Source organism: Amborella trichopoda, chromosome 6 (assembly GCF_054954075.1).
Source record: "Amborella trichopoda isolate Santa Cruz 75 chromosome 6, AtrichopodaSantaCruz75HAP2 v2.0, whole genome shotgun sequence".
Classification (NCBI taxonomy): domain Eukaryota; kingdom Viridiplantae; phylum Streptophyta; class Magnoliopsida; order Amborellales; family Amborellaceae; genus Amborella; species Amborella trichopoda.
This window is the reverse complement of record NC_142341.1, coordinates 50,549,551-50,571,685: the sequence shown is the minus strand read 5'-3', so window position 1 is coordinate 50,571,685 and position 22,135 is coordinate 50,549,551. Positions and strand designations below refer to the sequence as shown.

At 35.9% G+C, this 22,135-nt stretch overlaps 2 protein-coding genes across 6 annotated transcripts; one reads left to right on the top strand and one right to left on the bottom strand.

The window, feature by feature from the left end:
* Positions 1-1,052: 1,052 nt before the first annotated feature.
* Positions 1,053-13,937, bottom strand: LOC18448743 (protein PHOX1). 5 transcript variants are annotated; one of them, XM_088869135.1, is made up of 6 exons: positions 11,014-13,937; positions 10,010-10,289; positions 9,636-9,859; positions 9,246-9,526; positions 1,685-1,831; positions 1,053-1,391 (listed from the first exon to the last, which is right to left on the bottom strand). In XM_088869135.1, the coding sequence occupies exons 1-2, from the start codon at positions 12,953-12,955 to the stop codon at positions 10,141-10,143; spliced, it is 2,091 nt and encodes a 696-aa protein (XP_088725261.1). In that variant the 5' UTR covers positions 12,956-13,937; the 3' UTR covers positions 1,053-1,391; positions 1,685-1,831; positions 9,246-9,526; positions 9,636-9,859; positions 10,010-10,140. The 5 variants fall into 5 exon arrangements, with proteins under 5 accessions (XP_088725261.1, XP_088725262.1, XP_006858866.1 ...); XM_088869136.1 differs by lacking the exon at positions 9,636-9,859; XM_006858804.4 differs by lacking the exon at positions 1,053-1,391 and having other exon boundaries at positions 1,498-1,831.
* Positions 13,938-19,644: 5,707 nt separating this feature from the next.
* On the top strand, positions 19,645-21,301 carry LOC148781848 (uncharacterized). Its single transcript, XM_088869134.1, has 3 exons — positions 19,645-19,967; positions 20,060-20,349; positions 20,439-21,301. The coding sequence occupies exons 2-3, from the start codon at positions 20,280-20,282 to the stop codon at positions 21,203-21,205; spliced, it is 837 nt and encodes a 278-aa protein (XP_088725260.1). The 5' UTR covers positions 19,645-19,967; positions 20,060-20,279; the 3' UTR covers positions 21,206-21,301.
* Positions 21,302-22,135: the final 834 nt, after the last annotated feature.

The following is a 22,135-nucleotide window of genomic DNA, read 5'->3' as shown; positions in this document are numbered from 1 at the left end:
TTTAAGATTGCAACCTTTTATAAACCACACCTTATATGATTATATTAAAAAAGCCTTACAAGAATTTTCTTCTAGAAATGAGACCTCATAAGTTCGTTTTTTACTTTGGCCCTCCCACTTTTATAAATGGGTAAATAGACCCATTTGTCGCTCTTCTGAAAAATAAAATCTTAAAACTTCTCATCTGTCATTTTTTCCCTATTCTATTTGGAAACCTAACATATTCTTCCATCCTCTCACATTCTCTCTCCAAATAATGTGAGAGGAGGCCATGTGTGAGGTTCTATAGAGAGAGAAAGCAAGTGGAGGAAAAAATGAGACTGGATTTCTATAGATTTTTAGAAAAAGGATGTTATTGGAAGCAAAAATGAGATTTGATTTCTAGAGAGCGAATATGAGACAAGACAAGAGTTGGGTCGGGTTTTTAGAAAAAAATGTGACAGTGGAGAAGAACATGTTGGGTGTTTAGAGCGAGTGTGATAATTAAGGAATAATAAGTTGGGTTTTAACTGGGAATATGAGAAAGGGAAGAGCTTAAACTTTTGGCTTTTAGAGGACAGACAAAGGGGGGGGGGAAGAAATAATGTTTGCATTAATTGTTAGACTGGCATTCATTTGGACTACTTTTACAACCAAAAAAATGTAATTCATCCTTCTAAATTGGTAGCCGTTGGCATGAACAAAAATTTGAAAGTCGTCGGTTCAAACAAATCCAACAAATGGGCATTTTGCCTGTGAGAACAAGTGTTTAATTTCCTGTGAGAGCACCAAATGCTTTTCCTATTTTCTTAGTTATTGGGTTGATTCCCTACATGGACGATTCAACCTTAGAGCAAATTGTATTGTTTACGCTCGGATTTGCGCCTAGCTAGAATTTCAAAGGGGATGTCTACATGCATTCACCAAAAATATGTGCGATGCAGCTGACTTCCCATATGATAAAAACTATAAATGTGGTGTCTCCAAAAGTACATATTTGTGCTTTCAGAATTCAAGTTTCTGAAACTCGTATCGATATCCAAAACGGCATTGTGTCGTGCCTATGCTAATAGTGCACACAAATAATATTATGATTGTTTTATGATTGTATCATAGAATTATTGTGTTCTCCAGAAAATTGTCGAAACACAAGCTAAAATGGATGCTACCAAGTGGGAGAATGCACCTCATAATGGATGCTACCAAGTTTTGAAATGTTCCACACCAGAAATTACAAATTAGGGCAGCCAAGCATCTGGGTTCCAACTGTTTGTAAACCTAGTAAGGTATGCATTCCACACGCAGGTTCACTTTCCTTGTGTAAATATGTTGAACAGGCCCCTGAATTTAAATTGATAGGATAAAAAATGGGAAGTTTCATTATATTTTGATCACAATAGTTTCTTGTGGGCCTGCAAAATTAGTAAAATTTTATCACGTTTTTTTATCAATCCAATGAAATTGATGAACAAATCACCGAACTGTGATTAGTTCATCAGGTGCAAAAGAATCCAAAGCTCAAAACAAACAAGGGAGTCACATTAGTAGTTCAGTGCAATAAGCACAGAAACAATCAAAGCAAACAAGAGAGTAGGAAAAAAAATACAAGCCTCAAAGAGAACAAACTATGTAGAAACACTAGATATAAATGAAGAGAAAAAATGATATAATTCCCCAAGCCAGCTAAAAGAATAGATAAATATACTTATCAATCTCCTTGCCATAAGTGCTTTTCTTGATCTATTTAATCTGGTTTTTCATCTTTCGTCCTCTGTCCACAGATTCGACATCATGAATGCATCATATGTGAAAAACATCACGGCAAAGAAGTGTCACAGACCAACAAAGAGATCTGTAGAGTCATCATGAATCGGTCTGTTAATTCAGAATTATAAAGAAAAGTCTTTCTTGCTACATATAGTATTATTAATTCTGATAAAATTTACCATAGCTTGGCGATCGGAAATTTTATATGATTCTATCTACCATACATTCTTAAGAGCCGTACTTTTCCCATTTGTCTAAGCCAGGTGGGCACTTAAAAGCATCAATTTGGAGGGGAAAGGACGTGTACCAGTTATCTTAGAAGCTAAAAGAAAAAAAAAAAAAATCCAAGAAAAAAATTGTTGCAAGAAGAATATCAACACACAGATAAGGGTGGGAGCACTCTCAATAGGCCTGAATAATGCAATTATGGTAGAAGACACACTGATAAGTGCATGCATATGATACAGCAGAATACATAGCAAGTTTGATATTGTTTGATGACTACTTTCAAACCTGACTTTCTAAAAAAAACAGCAAAAAAAAAAAGGAAATAGGAGACAGAGAATGGCTGAAGAAGCTAAAGAACGCCGATAGAAGGCCAAATTATGCCCAACAATTCATTATTTGTTATTTTCTCTATCATTTTATTAATCAAATTTGAAAGTCGCATTCGTGTAATGATGTCATTGCAGATGTGACTTTCATTGAGCAAAAACATAACACTCTTAGTCTCACCCTCCCCAACTGTTTTGCATTTTGTAAAGATTTTTCAAAATATTGCTAGAACCTTCCTTTTGTACTTTTCAGAGGCTTGTTTGGCCATTAAAGTGGCACCTTTGAGGGAGAGAGGAGGGAGGGAGGGATTAGTGATATCTATCAGGATCTATAAATGTTGGCCTTTTGAAAGCAATGCCCATGTAGTGATATCTACAAATGTTGGCTTTTTGACGCAATAGCTCATGTATGATTGGAGGGGGGTTGGAAGGATTCTTGGAGGCTAGCCTCGCATTGCTCAGTTCAGTGAGGTGGAAGAGTAAGGAGAACACTGTAAGGTCATCCAGTCCATTCCCTAATTTGTGGAAGAAGGTAAAGAGGAAGCTACTGTTAATTTCAGTATCGGACATGAAATATGATTGAGCTGGGTAAACTCCTAGGTTTACTCCTGATGACCACTAGAAAGAACTTTTTTTTTTTTAAGCTTCCACTATAAAGGACTATTAGTATTATAATCAGGATGTTGGAAAACAGGAGAATGAATGCAGTATTCAGATTAAAAAGAAAACACTTGAGGGAAACGGTGATGCAAGATAGCTGAAAAAGTCGTCTCCTCAATTGACTACAAAAAAGTGTGGAAGAGAGTTGTTAGGACAAAAGAGATCAGGGCAGTGAGGCGGTACACAAGCACGTTAACAAGAAGTTCCTATGGAATGAACCCCCACAAAAGACAAAAATTGGTACATGGAACATGTTAACCGCCTCATGTATGCGAATGTAATGGGATGAACGAGGTGTTGCTAGGCAGCTGAACTATTCCAGATCTCAAAAGGGGCTTTTATTGTAATATTGTATGACTTCAATGCAGTTTTCTTCATGCATAAGAAGAGAAGTAGAGAGAGAAGTATTTAGCATTTTGACACCATCAAACTGGTGCATCTACCTATAGGAGGTGAACGGTTTTCTACTTCCCATGATGAAGAGACTACATAACCTTTATAATCCTATAATGAAGTGACTCGATTGACACCTTAGTTATTGATAAACTCGTTTCTTTGAGTAAATCGATGAACATTTCTACAACCAAGCCTTAAATATACCTCAGTAGTTATTGGGATATTGTTTTCTAATAGGTGCAGAATGTCATTTTGTTTTGAAAACATGAAGCTGGTGCATCTAAACTTCTTACAATAAGTACTAAAATGGTGGCCTGATTGCATTGAATAAGGATGACTAGAATTTGATTAGCTCAAAAGCTCCAATATATCAAGGGACAACGAAGGAGTGGAATTCCCTTGTGCAGACCTAAGGAATAGAAGATGACAATCCAGTGTGAGATGTTGGGACTAGATAGAGCTTTGAAAGCCTACAACGCCAGAGAAGTAGGAAGCAAGCAGTTGGCACAGAAAGAATAGAGCGAGATAACTTGAAAGTCATTTCTACCACAACATTGCCAATACTGGAAGACAAGGTAAAGTTAAAGGGATGAACCAATTATTGTTGTGGAAAATATCATTTAAGGGTCGAAACTCTTTACAAAATCATTAAGGGGGTTAAAAGATCCCAACTAATATTAGAGGGTTTACTTTTCAATTTTCATTTCATTAAGGTACCTCCTCAAAAGTTAACTTCAAAAATACCCAAATTGCCCTTGTTCAGTAGGGGCTTTTCTGCAATCCAACCCACCCTAAACATGCAAAGTGCTCAAATCATTTGGTTGGGGCCTCTTAGGTAGGTCAAATTCCTAAAATGCCTCTACATGTTCAGGGTTCCCAACCCTGAACAAGACAATTTGGGCATTTAGAGGATTTTTTTAAGAAATGAAAATTAAAAAGTAAACCCCCTAATGGTAATTGGGATGTTTCGACCCTTAATGATTCTATAAAGGGTTATGACCCCTTAAATGATATTTTCCCCTTATTTTTAAGGTGGGATACTACATATATATATATAGCTTTATTTTCTAATTCTAAATTTGGAAAAATAAAAATGAATAAAACAGAAATAAAAATCTATAAAAGATAAATTAAATATCTAAAATGATAGAATTGAAATTCATATTCTTATATTAGAGGAAATATGGTGTGGGGGTTAAGAGTGGTAAAGACTGCAGAACTTCAGTTTTGGTGGCATCTGGAGCCATACGTTGAAGTGGCTGCAAAGAATTCCAAGGAAGAAGAAGCTTGAAGGGAAGCATTCACACATGGTAGATAGAACCCTGGACTTATTGGACGCTATACACATTGAGGGCACTGCATATAGATAGACCCATGAAACCCATGAAACTTTCAGGAATGATCACGTTAAACAAGTTCTGAGATAATATATGGACTTTAATAGGCTACTAGAGCATGGATACAAAGATCAAGGATTCAGCACGGTTACAAAGATCTACGATTCAGGTTAGATTTTCGGTAGAGGGATCCCAACCAGTCTAAAGCATTTTCACCCTCTAGTTATTGGGATTATTGTGCTACTAGTACATGAGAACAATCTTCTAATCGTAAGAAAAATTCACAAGGTAACACTAATTTGAAACATAAAATTGCTGTCTTACTTCATATTATGGATCTTAGTCACATGCAATATGACTTACTATTGAGATTATAGTCCCTACAAGGTCACCTGCTAACACAGGCAATACACTGAGACATTGTAGATAGGATGCATCTTATGGAGAGACTATATATATAGATATATATATATATATATATATATATATGTGTGTGTGTGTGTGTGTGTGTGTGTGTGTGTGTGTGTGGGTGTGTGTGTTGATTTGATAGCATGTGTAGAAGTAGACTAGGCTGAAAGCCCAGCACTACTTTGGCTTCAGAATATTGAGCATTTCTAGGCTACTCCCCAGTCTCCATTATATGATGCCAAGTTATTACTTGAAATAAATTGCAATCTATGACACTTGTCAATAGCAAAACTATGCGGTTACACATGTTAATCATGAGCTAGGGACAGAGTTGATGTTTCTAACGCCATTGCATGAAGACAATGTTAGTGCTGTTAGGATAGTGATAACTCCCCCCCCCCCCCTCTCATAGTAAGAGAGAGGTATTAAGAATGTCATCACTTTACTCCAGATGCATCTCTCTACATATATAATATGAACAGTCTGAACTTCAAGCACATATCCTCACAAGGGTGTGATAACATCTACAAACACATGTTTTGAGGACAAAATATCAATGGTTTTACTCCCGATGTCAGCTTAAGGAGGGTGCCAAGTGTATCGAAATTTTATATGTGAGGGTCATAAAATTCTCTTTTGTAATACATTGAAGGCATATCCACAATTTCATGTCACCAGTGGACTCTATTCATCACATGGACACTTTTTCAGTTACTTGTTCCAAAGACCAGCATATATTACATATATTATGTGACCCCCTGAGAGGTCGCTCATAAGAATTACTTTACATTGGGGTCATTACACATCTTAATATTTGAAAGGTCTTCTCTCAATGTAGTTTTACATGCAGTCTCACTAGTTGTGATCTTGTTGCTTCAGCGGATAGACTTGTTGATTTAACTAGTTGCAGTTTCTCTGGTTGTTACAGGTAGTCATTTAAAGGTGGGCATATTTGTACACAAATTGATTTTAACCTGTTGTATGCAATCCCTAAAATATAAGGGTGCCTCTAGTCATTCTTTATTTATTTAGAGTTCAGAAAAGAAAATTTTATTCATAGTCACCGGGATTCCCAACTTGGTGGCAATCCTAGTGGTCCCACGCTCCCAGAGCTGGACCTTGGATGAATCTCGCTCCCATATGGGGGGAACATGATCCCAATCAGTAAGGGATCAGTTAAATCACATTCATGTTGAATGGATCTTTTAAAGGAAACAAGTCTTAAATGCATATCCATTAAAAAAAAGAAAGTAATTATGCTACAAAATTGTGTTCTATATATTTTTCAAAGAGAAAAGATGCTTTTATTGGATGGGTCTGGAATTCTAAAATTTTTCATGTGATCCCAAAAAGTTGAGATCCAACTTCCCAAAATGTTGGTATCCGGATCCCTAAAATTTAGGTCGTACGAATAGTGATCCGGACCATAGGGAGCTTCTTGTCGATCACTATCAAACATTCCAGATCCCAATCTTGATCCCAACAACTATGACTATTTTATTTCATTCCATTTTTTATGAAAGTAGGCTCATCAAACTATAAATTCCATTTTTTATGAAACTAGGCTCATCAAAGTATAAATTCTTCATCCCTTAGAAAACTCATGTGCCTAGACAAAATGCTTTTTCGGCTTCTTATAGTGGGAAGACTTGCTTGTCCCATGTCAACACTGTGTTGAAATTTTCTCATTTTCTTAGTAAATTTTATGTTGAATTTTACTTTCAGTAGATCCAAGATACAAAATCATCCAATCAAAGGCATATGCTGACTTTTTCTAAAATTCTAGAGAACACCTCTTATAAACTCCTCAGACAAATTTCAATGCTTTCTAAATACATAATTAATTACCGCAAGAAAGGATTCTCAGCCGGCATGAGAACTCTTCATATCACTCTCTTACACACTAGGTGACCTGCAAGCTTCAAAGTAGTATAACACAAATTGCTCAACTGATAGATATAGTAAGGGTTGAATTAAGGAAAGATTATTTTCAATTGTATAACTTATATAGAAAAAGTGTATAATGGATTAGATGATGTTGAGTGCCCCAGCAAAAGTTTCCAGTCATATGTCTTACATGTACGTACACCACTTATTCTTTTTGTAAGTTTTTAGTAACTTTATGTGGCTATGTTATTGTCATGTGATTGCTATACTATGGTTGAAAATGGGATCGGGCAATAAATATTGGATGGGGTTACAGAAAATGAATACAATAAAAAATACTCCGAGAGATTGGAATACATACTTAATGGAGAGAAAAGTAATAATATGCTCTTTTGAAACTTGAGCATAATTTTCCGATAGACTGCAGTATAGGTTCAAATGGCCTAACATGAAATATATTTAGTTTGTGGATGCTCCAATTCAGAGCTTCCATGTGAGAACTAATGTCAGAAAATTTTTCAAACCAAACTGATCCTATTGCATTTTTAAATTTTGCTTGAACTACTGTTGTAAACTTCTATTACCAGTAATGTTGGTCAAACTTCAACTGTTTTAAAACATCAATAGGTCTTTAAAAGCGGTTCCCATTGGAATATGAATCATTCTTCCTTATATGATATTTTCATTAACATATCTTCTCACTTCTGGCATTTGTTTAGTGTTTTTGGTGATCCTTTACTTTTTGATCGGGTTTTTTTATCTGATACTTAATTGTCACCTAGTGTGAATTGGTTAGCGGAGGAGCATCTAGCCTCCCACTACAAAGATTCCCTAGTTGAGTTGGATGTGAAGGATTGGACTCTGAGGAGTTATGGACAAAAGTAAAGGGAGAGATAGATGGGGCAGTTCCTGTATGTGAACTGGTCAAAATGAGGTCGACTCAGTTGACAACGGAAGCTGGGGAGGGATCGAAGGGGTGAGGAGACTGATATGTGTTTAGACTATTAGTACATTCATGTAGTCGAATTATTTATGGCAATATTTGTTCTTATTTTTGTGGGGAGGAGAAACTCCATCACGGCTGATCCCGAGCTCGTATGAGAAAGAAGAAGGGTTGCATTAGGTTGGCCGTCAGCATAAAACTTTTGCCACATCATAATCATCAACAAAGCCTTTCCCAACTAATTGGGGTCGGCTACAAGAATCCTGATCTGCTATTCCGAATTCATGAGAAGTTTTGGCAAAGTTTTTCTATAGGAATTAGCCAACCCCAAGTAGTTGGGGTAAGACTTGGATGATGAAGACGACGATGATGATATAGAAAAGCTAGTACTTCATGGAAGAGGACTTGTACCAAAGTTTCTCATTAGAGTGTAATAGTCATCTTTTTGGAGTCTGTTGATTCAGCATACTATGGTGATCCAAATTTAACCAGTAGTCAAACAACACTGTTGTTTTGGGTAACAAACAAGAAGTTTGTTTGCATAAAGAGAAAAGGTGTCATTAGAATTTGATGGTCATGCTCTTGTCATTAGTTGAATCCGCATACTATGCCAAATCAACTTCAACTAACAGCCAAACAACACATTTATCGGGATAAAGAGGAAAGGTATCAGTCTAGAAGATTAGACAGAAGAAGGAAAAAGGCAAGTTAGTTAAGTAAATTTCCAATCACAGAGCTTCCTAAAGAACTAAGGCGGAAAATCTCCATGGGATTGGTATAAATGCAAAGATAGAGTGTTTGTAATCATATACACATTAAGTCCTTCAGTGCTCAAGTTCGGCGATGTTTCTTATGCTGGTTGATAAGACAGCTAAACCAGAACACTAACAAACCATCTAAAAAAAATAGTAATTGGGATGTGAGAGGCTATGAAAGCTTCTCAATATTGCATTGGATTAATCATCATTTCATTTAATTTTTTGCATGCATCAAATAACTAAAACAGGATAGTGACTTCTCAAACATTCCATCATCCATAATGCACACCAAAAGGGGAATTCGGTGGAAAAAGATAATCCATAATTTGCTTTACATAGAAGAAATTGCAAGGGGGGTAAAACCGCATGATCTGAAATGCAAAATTCATGTAGATAATGAAGCTAAAGACTGCAGATTTCAATATCCAAATAACTTGAAGTAGGAAAAGAATAATCATATAATAAAGAGGAGAATTGAAAAACTTGACATTCTAATAAATACATTTTTCTGCTTCTAGAATTAAATAAATAAAAATCTTAAAGGAGTAGAATTTACCTGTTTAAAGCAAGATACATCTTCTGCTTCAAGACAACGAATCTAAATAAAAATAAAGGCTCACAATCGCCGAAAAATTGCCTAATAGGAACTTTGATTTCTATCTCACACCAGAATAAATAAATGAACAAATCATACATCTTCCAAAACATGATGCAATTTTGGAACCCTCCGACGAAATAAAGGCTCTAGCCTGAACGAAGGAACACCCTTCAACCACCTTTTAGCATCATACATTTCATTCCATGCCTGAACTATCTCATCAATCTTGAAATTCAAGCCTGCATCATACATAGTAAATTGAGAAATAATAGTCAACTATCCTTTCACTTATTGACTTCATGACAACTTCAGGGAAGTACGAAAAAAAATGGGTATAGAATAGCTTACATATCAGTAATCTGAAATATCAGACATGCATGAAGAAGGTGGTCTATAATTTAAAATCCTTCATAATAAAGGATTGGTATATATTACCATCTTGAGCAATGACATGCACTCGATGGTTGTTCGAGAAAGAACAAGATAAAAATGGGTGTCGAGTAGTTTAGATAGCTATGGAGGATAAAACGGCATGATCTGATTGCAAGGGGGACAAAATGGCATGATCCGAACTGCAAAATTCATGTAGATAATGAAGCTAAAGACTGCAGATTTCAATATCCAAATAACTTGAAGTAGGAAAAGAATAATCATATAATAAAGAGGAGAATTGAAAAACTTCATGTTCTAATAAATAAAAATATTAAAGGAGTAGAATTTACCTGATTAAAGCAATATACATCTTCTGCTTCGAGACAATGAATCTAAATAAAAATAAAGGCTCACAATCGCCCAAAAATTGCCTAATAGGAACTTTGAATTCTATCTCACACCAGAATAAATAATGAACAAATCATACATCTTCCAAAACATGATGCAATTTTGGAACCCTCCGACGAAATAAAGGCTCTAGCCTGAACGAAGGAACACCCTTCAACCACCTTTTAGCATCATACATTTCATTCCATGCCTGAACTATCTCATCAATCTTGAAATTCAAGCCTGCATCATACATAGTAAATTGAGAAATAATAGTCAACTATCCTTTTACTTATTGACTTCATGACAACTTCAGGGAAGTACGAAAAACATGGGTATAGAATAGCTTACATATCAGTAATCTGAAATATCAGACATGCATGAAGAAGGTGGTCTATAATTTAAAATCCTTCATAATGAAGGATTGGTATATATTACCATCTTGAGCAATGACATGCGCTCGATGGTTCTTCGAGAAAGAACAAGAGAAAAATGGGTGTCGAGTAGTATAGATAGCTATGGAAGGTCCTCTATTTGAAAAATAACAATTCATAGCTACAAAAAAATGGTTATCAACTAGTTAACATGGCTATAGATGTATTCCGTGTTTTAAAACCCGGATCTAGCGGCTGGATTGGTCCCGTGCTGGATCCCCAGTGTGGGAATCGCCGAATCGGTCAAAAATAAAGAAAATAATAATATTCTAATAAAAAATTAAGATAAAATAAAATGAGAGGAACAGGGATTATGACGATCCAGATTGCTTGGTTCTTAGACAAACCGAGTGAGTTTGTCAAAACCAGACCGATTCCCAATTCTAGCTAGGAACCGGGTCGGTCCCCATTGATTCCAAATCAGGATCGGTAATTCACGATCTGGATCAACATTTTTGAATCATTAGAAATAATCATTGACCATCAATATCTTGGGCCATAATTTAAAAATCCGAATATATGGGTCAGTGTACCTTCTAGAGCAGTTGAATTTGAAGGGTGGTTCTTTATCATGACAGCTATGTCAATTGGGGAAGCACCGGCATGTTTGAATTTCTCAACAGCAGCTTCCAAACATTCGTCCCAGACTTGTAAGCCCAATTTAAATTCTATAACAGAGCGCTCATAAAGCATAGTACCCCATAAGAGGTTGATTTGTGACCTCATATTTGCAGCCAGTTCAGCAGCTTCATCAGGAGATAGTTCCTTTGTGACCCCATTTTCTCCTGTCTTTTGTGTTTCAGTTTTCCCCTTAATTTTTAGGTCATTCAAGCGCTTGTCTTCCATCTCCTCCCACATATTCGTGCCCCTCTCCATATTGTCCTCAGCATTGTTGAACAACTGAAGGACCTCTGAAGAAGGCCAAGTCTCTAAATCCACATGGCTACCAAGAACAAAATCCCATCCTAGTTTGGCTTGCTCAAACTGTTGTTGCCCAAGAGCAAGAAACCCCTCATAAAAGTCTGGTTTGATCCTGAGAGCTTCCTCATATTTCTCTCCTGCCTGGTTGTATTCTCTTTGAGCCCATTCATAGCCATTTTTAATCTGTGATAGGACCAACTCTCTTGGAACATTCTCTCCATAAGACACTCTCCTCTTTGCTCTAGACATATGGACGTTCCCCCAGTTGAACAAAGCAAGAGCCGCCATTTCTTGGAACTTCTCAGCTGCGATTTCAAACAAGCCTTGAGCTTCTTCACTAGTTACAGTATCCTCCATGGCTTCTGAATAGAGCTTCATACCAATCTCATGGAGATCCAAATAAGCCTCAGAATCAAAACCCACATGACTTTTGAAGAGCCTAGCAAATTGTACAATCCAATCATCAATATGAGGAGCCTTGTCTGAGGCCAAGACCCCATTTTCTCTTGGGCCTTCCTTGGGTTTTTGTGAGTCCGTCTCATTATTCACATCCTCAAATAAAGGCTCCTGATCAGGACCAACATCGAATATATACAACCTCAAGGAGCCCTGAGAGTCTGCAGATTCCTCAGCCCATCTGAGCTCTTCAGTGGTTGTAATCGTCACCAAGTCTCCTTCAACATCCCTATATTTAATTAAGACTGCTTTAGAACAAGGAAAACGATTTCGAACTATCTCTCTTAACTGCCTAATGTTGCAATTCACTGGTAACTGGCCCCATCTTATATCCTCTCCTAAAACCAGCTTCACTGCCTTGGTAGGTTCAACTTTAACATTTTCCTCCACAATCGCTTTATCTTTCTCCTCCACAATTATCTTGTCTTCAGTCTTGCTGATCTTCTTTTTCCTTGACTTCTCTTTTGAACCTTTAACTTGGGGTTGCTGGGTAACTGGTTCTATTACATTCTCTTTTGAAATTTTAACTTGAGTTTGTTGAGAAACTGGTTCTACCACATTCTCTGCGCTTATATTGTCTGGGGCAAAGCCTTTTTTCTCTAAAGCTTGTTTTAGCCTCTCTGCAATCTCTAGAGCAGTTAGATTCTTTGGCTCTAAGCTTAACACTGTGTTGACATCTCGGAGAGCCAAGTCAAGCTTGGTTAAAGCCTCATAACATTTAGCCCTTTTCAATAATGCTTTGGTGTATTTAGGGGAAACTTCAAGAGCCATACAACATTCATTAATGGCCTTCTGGTACTCTGAAGGGTTCATCTGCATGAAACAGGCAGCTATGTTGCTGTGAAGGTATGCACAATCTATATGCCCTTTAGGGAGTAGTTTTAGGGCATGCTCGTACTTAGACCTGGCTTCAAAGTATTCTCTCTTCTGGAAAAACTTGTTGCCTTCTTCTTTTAACTCCTGGGACCTTAAAATAAACACAGTCATGTCCACATCAATGGTTTTGGAGTTGAGGTCACCTGCTTTATTCTGCTTCATCGATGCATTGCCAGAATTTGATTGTGAGTGGTTCTTTTTCTTCCCACTAGGCTTCCCCATGGTAATACAGCTACAACACCTTAATTACAGATCTAGATTTCTTTTATTTGTTGCTTCCAACCAAGAAAACAGTAAGAACAGGCCCAATTAACTCACGACAAAGCAGTTTTCCTTTCCCTTTCTTTTGTCTGAATCGAAAGAGGAAAACCCCAATTCAAGGTACAGAAGATTTAGCCCTCTCAATCTTCCAAGATAAAGTGGAACACTGAAACAAGGCTATAGGTTATATAATACAAATCGAACTTTGGTTCTGGAAGGTGGGCTTCTTCTCAAAGAAAGCTTCTCAATTGCAAAATTCTGAAACTTCCAAACTAATCTAAATGAACAGTCAGCTAAAGAAACCCACCTACTAGTTTATCCTATAAACCCAATTTCTTCAATTGTAAATCCCTCCAAAACCATACAGCCCTAAATTCAGCTGGAAACAAATGCTAATTATATTTTCGGGCCCAACTTTGTCAATTCGGCGCACTCAAAGCCAGATTCAGCTGAACTGAAGAGAAAATGGACAATTTCTACTAAATAATTACCTTACTGATTACGGGATCTTTCAGAATTTGAACCCAATCCGAAACTCAAATACAGTTGAACAAAGAAGAAACCGTTCTTTTCCTTTCCAAAACCTAACTACCACAACTTCCAAAGCTTCAACCACAACTTCAGCTGTTAACGGAAGAAAGAGGAAAAAACCCAATTTTTTTCTTCAATAACAGAGCCCTACAAAACCCAAACTTGCCGGAATATTAAACAAAGGATCCAAATCCTATTTCTAAATTGCAGAATTCTCCAATATTCAAATCAATTCAAACCCAAATCCAGCTGAAAGTCACAAACAAAAATACCCCAATTTCACTTTTCTAAAACATTTTCAATTTGAAAAGGTCATAAACCAAGTCCAACACAGATTCAGCTCCCCAAAAGAACCCTAATTCCATTCAAATGTGCTCAATTTCCTCATACATATGTAAGGGAAATCAATGTCTAAAAAGCTTATCTGGAAAATGAATTTTTCTCACAGAACCTCCTTCATGATATCTACGCTTCAAATGCCTTCTGATGCGATGGCAGCCAATCATTTCTTTCTCTTTTTACCCCCCTTTTCTTCTCCATCCTCTCCTTCTTCTTCCTTTCTTTTTTTTTTTTTTTTTGCCCTTTTTTCTAATTCTCCCCAATTCTGAGAAAAAAGCGTACTGTAAAAGCCAAAAGGCCCGCAAAATATTATTTTTTATTTTTCTCTCATGCACCAAGTTGCAGAGGACTACGGACTGGAGGTTGCTGTGGGGTTGCCTCAGGAGAAGCGTTCAGTGCCATTGAAAGGAGGAAGCGAAAGAGTTACAGAGAAAGGAGGAAGCGAGAGAGTTAGAGAGGAGGAGCTAAGTAAGCGATTGGAGAATTTGAAGGCAAGAGGGTGAAGAAGTGGAGGTTCTGATGATTCGTGGTGGTCTTGTGGATCTCAAAGACATTGGATTTTGGGTTTCTCTTAGACCTGGGTTTTATGCTTCGAATTTGGCATGCTTCTAGATTACGTTTTCACATATTTTAAGAGGGTAAAAAAAATATATTATTTTTTATTTTTTATTACGAGAAGGAACCAAAATAATGCTTTCGAGTGTTCCAAGGGTATGGCGTAAAGTGCAGGATTCCACAAATTAAAGCTATTAGAAAAATAAATAGATGGGAAAGTATAGCATGGTACATGCAGTATGCTACTTTTAGCATATATACTTTTTGTGATAGCAATTGGGTTTAAAACAAGGTGCTATCATCTATACAACCATCTATTGTTTACAACAATTGATGATTGAGATTGTTGATCTCAAAATCATCTAATCCCACCTAAAAATCTTTGGGACCATCCTGATTCCCTGACGGTATTAGAAACCGAGCAGTTGCTACTGGAACCAATCGATTATCTGACAGAACTAGTAAGTTATAATAGGAAACCCGACAATATGAAGAAATCTACAAAAATCTTAACCATCAATCGGTGGCACTTACACTATAGAATTGATGGTACATATAACAAACTATTTGTATGCTACTTGGAACATGGCATATTTTCCTTAACGAGTAAGGAACATGTTTTCAATTTTTTTTAAAGATAAATTTTATTTTTATGCTATATGCTCATTTTGGAGAATACATGAGCTCATATAGCATATGCTCCCGCGAGAGTAATGCTATTCAACAACTCTCTTTGGTTGGGAGTGTTTTTAATAATAAAAAAAAAAAATTGGTCCATCATTAGATTATTGTTTTCAAAGATTCAAAAATTGGATTGTTAAGTTCTTGAATATCTAAATCTTTTTCTCAAAAAATTGAACGGTTCGTAAGCAATCTTGTGATATTACTTTTTTTAGGTACATAGAGGGTGCAATTTTTTTTTTTCTTTTCTTTGTCATTGGGTTCTATCCCCCGTTACCTCCCGAAAATTTGATATCCCAAAAGTATTCCTAAAATGATGTTTGTCCAGTGGAGTAGATGAACAATATAGTCCTGTGAGAGTAGAGAATCTTTTACCACATTTGGGCGGTGCGTTTCAAAATTTCACACGCAACGCCTTCTTTAAATTTGATTTCGGGCCCACAAGGCAACATATATCCTACCTGTTCAAAATAAAATGTAATAAATAACATAAAATATATAATTCGAAAAAACACAACCAAAAAAAAAAAAGGACACCTACTTAAAGCACGAGTTTCATATGACTTAGACATAAATGCAGCAGTTTAAAAATCGCCGACTCGGAATTCACGAAAAAGGGACCGGATCGGTTCAAAAACCGGGAATCGTCCGGTTCTAGAGAGAACCGGACGATTCCGCACAGTGACTCGCCGATTCACTGTGCGGAATCGGCGAGTCCGTGAAGAACACGGGTTGCACAGTGTTCTTCACGGATTTTTTTCAAATTTGTCATTTTTTGATCATTTTTTTTGTTTTTTTCGGCACGTGATCTGTTTTTCAGGCTGTAAACAGCTTTATTCAGCTTTTTTAACGATTTAATGGTGGAAAAATTGGTTGTTTTTGGATCAAGAAAAATTCGGGGTTTAGGGTTTCCGCCATTTCTGAAATTTCATGCCAAATAGGGCATGAATCTTTCAAAATTTGTAGGCATATTGATCTTAAAGCTGTGAATCAAAAGATTTTGTTACTAATTTGTGATAATCGTTGAGAAAAACAAACTTTTTTGGAGATTGAAGGCTTCGGTTCACAAAAACAGGTAAGAACTTTGGGTTTTTTTGTTTTTCCGCCATTTGATTTATTTCATGGCATATTTTGAACAAAATGAGTTCAATAATTAGGGTTTTTAATCTTTATTGTGTCTAGTATGATTTAAAATTTTTAATTTTACGTAATCTGGTCAATTACAGCAAGAAATTTGATATGAACAGTGAGATGTCAGGGGAAAAAAATTCCGCTGTTTTTTTTTTTTTTTTTCCGCCTTTTGATTTTGTTTTCATGATATATTAGAAATAATGTGTTAAAAATTTAGGTTTTTGATTCCTTATATTGTTGTTTATCAGAAAATATAGTCAATTGGATGTAATTTATTCACTTGGAGGTGAATTTTTGAGTTAAAATCGCTTATGTAAAACGACTCTGTGAAGAACAAATTTTTTTTTTTTTTTTTTTTTTTTTTTTTTTTTTTTTTTTTTGTAGCCCATGATAGAATTTTTTGTAATCTATGATCGAATTTTTTGTAATCCATGATCAAAATGTTTGTTTTTTTTTCTTGTAATCCATGATCGAATTTTATTTTTTATTTTTTATTTTTGTAACCCATGATAGAATTTTTTGTAATCCATGATCGAATGTTTTGTAATCCATGATCGAAATGTTTGTTTTTTTTTGTAATCCATGATCGAATTTTTTGTTTTTTGTTTTTTATGTAACCCATGATAGAGTTTTTTGTAATCTATGATTGAATTTTTTGTTATCCATGATGTAATTGTTTTTTTCTTTTTTAGTAATCCACGATCGAATTTTTTGTTTTTTTTTGTTTTTTTTTTTTGTAATGCATGATCGAATTTTATGTAATCCATGAACGAATTTTTTGTAATCCATGATAGAATTTTCTGTAATCCATGATCGACTTTTTTGTAATCCATGATCGAATTTTATGTAATCCATGATCGAATTTTTTGTAATCCATGATAGAATTTTCTGTAATCCATGATCAACTTTTTTGTAATCCATGATCAAAATGTTTGTTTTTTTTACTTGTAATCCTTGATCGAATTTTTTGTGTTTTTTTTTTTTTTGTAACCCATGATTGAATTTTTTGTAATCCATGATGGAATTGTTTTTTTTTGTTCTTGTAATCCACGATCAAATTTTTTGTTTTTTTATGTTTTTTTTTTTTTTTGTAATCCATGATCGAATTTTATGTAATCCATGATCGAATTTTATGTAATCCATGATCGAATTTTATGTAATCCATGATCGAATTTTTTGTAATCCATGATCGAATTTTTAGAAAATTTATGAATTTTTTTTTTTAATCCATGATCGAACTTTTTGAAAATTTGTTAATTTTTTTTTTAATCCATGATCGAATTTTTTGAAAATTTGCTGTACTTTTTTTTTTTTATTTCTTTTTATCCATGATCGAATTTTTTGAAAAATGATGATTTTTCGAAAAGATGTGAAAATCGTGATAAAGTTTTGATTATCATGATGTATTAAACATTTAAACCTAATTTTTAATTTTTATTGTTTGAGTTTGCTGTAATTTTTTTTTTTTTTTTTTTCATGATCGAATTTTTTGAAAATTGATGATTTTCCGAAAAGATGTGAAAATCGTGACAAGGTTTTAATTATCATGAGGTATTAAACCATATTTTAAATTTTTATTGTTAAAGTTTTTGTTGAAAAAATTGTATGTTGATGGATTATTTATGCAAAAAAATGCATGTTATTATATTTTCAATACAAAACTGTATTTTTTTTATCTGTTGTTCATGGATTTTTAAGTTGGAATGACTGATGTTAGCCGGCTCTTTGAAGAATTGTTTTTATTATTAATTTTTTAATGCAAAAAATGTATGTTCTTGATAATTGAGTTGTAGCCATGTTTGGAGCTTGCATTTTGTATTATTCTAAATGTTTGTAATTGATATGTACGAAATATTATTGTCAAAAAAGGTATTTTGCAATAACAAATAACAACGAATATGACTACATGAACTACCGCAACATATTATCACTACATATTGTGATTTTTTTTCTTTTTGAACTGTCAGGTTAATTTAAACTTTTTACATCTTAAAACAGTTGAATCATGTCAAGATCTATAGAAGACCCTGCATGGCAACATGGGGTCAGACTTGATCTCAACAAGAAAGACAAAATTATTTGTAATTACTGTCAAAGAGTGATAAGTAGTGGGGTACATAGGTTCAAGCAACACTTGGCAGGGGTTAAGGGAGAAGTTTCTGCATGCACTAGTGTCCCTAGTAATGTAAAAAAACAGATGGTGGCAATTCTTAATGCTAGCAAAGGTAAAAAAATTGCCAAACATAGGATGAATGAGGAGATAGCTAGTTTATATACACCATCAAGCAGGAATGATACAGAAGAGCAATATAATTATGACCTAAAAGAACAATATAATAATGAGCTGGACATGGCCACAAGATTGAGTTTATATGAACAATATCAGAGGGAATGTGGGTTTAGAATGCCTGGTGGGTCTAGCTCAGACATGCATGGTGGGCCTAGCTCCGATATGCATGGTGGGCCTAGTTCAGATATGCATGGCGGGTCCAGCTCGAGCATGTATGGCGGGCCCAGCTCAAATATGTATGGAGAGGTTGGTGGCAATATGTATCAAGAAGAATCAGTTGTTGATGAAATTGTTTCTAAGTTACCTAGGAGTGCCAGTATTGCAGGTCATGGTCGTAAAGACCCATTTCTCTCAAAGCCTAAGTCACAACAGATGACCTTAAAAGGCATGGTTAAAGGTACAAGAAACATGTTAGGGAGATATGTTGGTAAATGGTTCTACGATAAAGGGATTCCCTTTGATGCAGCCAATAGCCCATATTTTCCACCTATGGTTAGTGCAATCCAGAGAGTCGGGCCCGGGGTAAAACCCCCGACGGCATATGAGCTCAGTGGACCAATATTAGATGAAGAGGTGGAGGAAGTTAAAAAGTGGATTGAAGAATATAAACAAAGTTGGCCAAGGACAAGCATTACTCTCGTGAGTATGGTTGGTTGAATAAAGTTAGCAAAAGTGAGTTTTTAAACTTTTTGGCCTATTCCCCAAAAGGTACAGCTTTTTTGTCTAGCAAAGACGTATCAGGGACGAAGAAGGATGCAAACTTCTACGTACGACTATATGATCAGATAGTGGAGGAGGTGGGGGATAAGCATGTAGTCCAGTTTATTACGGACAATGCGCGTGCATGTGTTTCTGCGGGCAGCAAGTTGATGGATAAGAGGAAGCATCTAGTATGGACCCCGTGTGCTGCACACAGCATCGATCTTATGTTAGAGGAAATCGGTGAGATCAAAATTGTGAAGGAGACTCTAGATGAAGCAAGGTTGGTGTCGAGATTTATATACAACCACTCGAAAATATTATTTCTGTTTAGAGAACACTCTAAGAAAAAAGAGATAATCAGGCCTGCCATAACCCGCTTTGCGACCGATTACTTAGCTGTGGACTCCATTCGACAATCTGAAGGTGCATTAAAGAGATTGTTTACTTGTGAAGAGTGGTTAAATGACCGCCTCTCGAAGTCCAGTACCGGTATAAAAGTGGACAACATAATCTCAAATAGGCTGTTCTGGTCTCGATGTTCCAGTGTTGTAGAGGCCACTGCCCCTTTGGTCACGGTGTTAAGAATGGTGGATGCTGATAAGAAAGCTACCATGGGTATCCTTTATGAAGGTATTGAGAGGGCGAAATCAGCTATTGGGGAGAAGTGTAATTTTGCTAGCAAAGTGATCGAGATTATAGAAAAGAGGTGGAACACCAAATTCGGACGTCCAATTCATTATGCTGGTAAATATATATTTATATCATTACAATGTTTCAGTTTAAATCATTTTTTTATGAAATTGTAAATGACATTTTTCTACCTATATATTTTTTAGGTTACTACTTCAACCCAAAATTTTTCTATTTGACACCTGAACAACCCCACAAGATTATGGAAGGGGTCAGATACATTATTGCAAGGTTGGAGAGAAGCCATCAAAACCAAGTAGCAGCAATACAAGAGGTATTATTTAATGTTCGGGTAAGAACTTCATTGAGTTGTTATATTTGTGAGGAATAATGCACTAAAACGTAATATATTTGTTTTAGCTTGCTATGTATAGGGATGCTATAGGATCCTTCGGAACTAGACTTGCCAGAAATTCTCGAACTATGATGGATCCAGGTTATCCCCTCGCTAATATTTTGTTTATTCATATATTTAATCTTATGAATTGTTCTTGCCCTTACAATGCTTTTTACATTTTAATCCAGCTGAATGGTGGGAGATATATGGTACTGATGCACCTCACCTAAAGAGGATAGCAATCAAGGTGCTCTCCCAAACATGTTTTGCTACTGGCTGTGAGCGCAACTGGAGTACGTTCCAATGGTTGCACACTACTAGAAGGAATCGACTCGTTTCTGAGAAGCTTCATAAACTAGTCTACGTTCATTATAATTTAAACCTCAGAGAGCGACAAATAAGAAGGAAGCTTGAAGACTATGGGCCGATAGACTTAGACACAATATTTGTCACAGACACAGCAGACCGATGGGTAGTCGAAGAGGAGGAGCCAGTGTTGCACAAGAGAGCGTTCCTTGAGGCTATCGGTGATGAAGATATTGAAGAAACTGATGAGCGGCATGAAAGAGGAAGCAGCCAGCCAATGTATCCACAATATGTCGATGATATTGCACCTAATGAGGGAGAGTGGGAAGGGGGTCTAAGAGAAAATGAGAGAGATGATGATTCTGAGGCCACCCTATCCCAGCCATATTATTCACATATCGAGTCCCAACAGCAACAGTGTAGGGATGAGCACGACAGTGCAGGTGAGCATGAAGGATGGACAAGCTTCGGGGATTTTGGACTGGGAACACAACAAAACACTAACACTCAGGGATTTGGGAATAGTCAGACGCCCGCTAATATCGATGATTCGTTTTTAGATCGAATCAATGAATTGTCAAACGAATTCAATCAATGGCACCAGCGTGACCAAGAAGAACAACAACGTCGTCTATCATTTTATTTTTAGATCGTATGTTATTAATTTTATGCTTTATTGTAGTCCATGTATGTTGATATACTTATTCCATGATAATTCTATGTTTATCCTTTTGTGTGATGTAAATTAAATGTTGAATGGCGGTTCATGCAGGGAAAGAACATATCAATATTCGCATATTCATCCAAAAACATGAAAATTCTTAATGGAGTACCCTCATTTTTTATTGAATTCCTAAAAAACAATATTTATAATGAATTTTAATAAAATTTTAGGATTTTTTTGAAGCTTTATTCTGACCGATTCACCCGATTCCGATCCGGACCGCCGATTCGCCGATCCGGATCGCCGATTCGCCGATCCGGATCGGTTTTTGAAAAGCCCGATCCGGGTCACCGATCCGGTTTTTAAACCATTGCATAAATGCATGAAACATGAGATAGCGACTTTTCTCCAAAATATCAGGGAAACCTAGGGTTTTCAAAGAACGCTGATCTAGATCGAAATTGCCCTATTCGGATTTAAAATCGGTGCGACTAGTAAGCCTCCACCATTGATAACCGTCTAGTTCTCAGTTTTGATATGGAACCGGTCGATCCTACCCTACCTTTTATTTTTGTTATTTTTAAATTTTTATTTTATCATCTATTTTTTATTGGTTGATTCACTCAGCCAGATTGTTGATCTGGTCCGATTTTTCAGATGAACGTTCTATTAGGTTAACAATTTATTTTTTTAAACATAGAAAATCATGCTATGCACTTACTGCATGAATGGTGGTTTTGTATGACATAGACATATCTAAACTGTCAATTGGGTTCGCCCACTGTAATTGCTTGTTGGAAATTTTATCAAATTATCTAAAAAAATATGAACAATCTAACATTTTACCCATATTTTTTAATTTAATTTCATAGTACCTATATCTTTTAATTTAATTTCATAATACCTATAAAAGAC

Excerpts from the sequence above, each read along its gene's own strand:
- LOC18448743 (XM_088869135.1), bottom strand. The coding sequence starts at position 12,955 with ATGGGGAAGCCTAGTGGGAAGAAAAAGAACCACTCACAATCAAATTCT. Across the intron at positions 10,290-11,013 it reads AAATTCAACTGCTCTAGAAG|GCTTGAATTTCAAGATTGAT; the intron begins GTACACTGACCC and ends TGTATGATGCAG.
- LOC148781848 (XM_088869134.1), top strand. The coding sequence starts at position 20,280 with ATGTATAGGGATGCTATAGGATCCTTCGGAACTAGACTTGCCAGAAAT. Across the intron at positions 20,350-20,438 it reads TCGAACTATGATGGATCCAG|CTGAATGGTGGGAGATATAT; the intron begins GTTATCCCCTCG and ends ATTTTAATCCAG.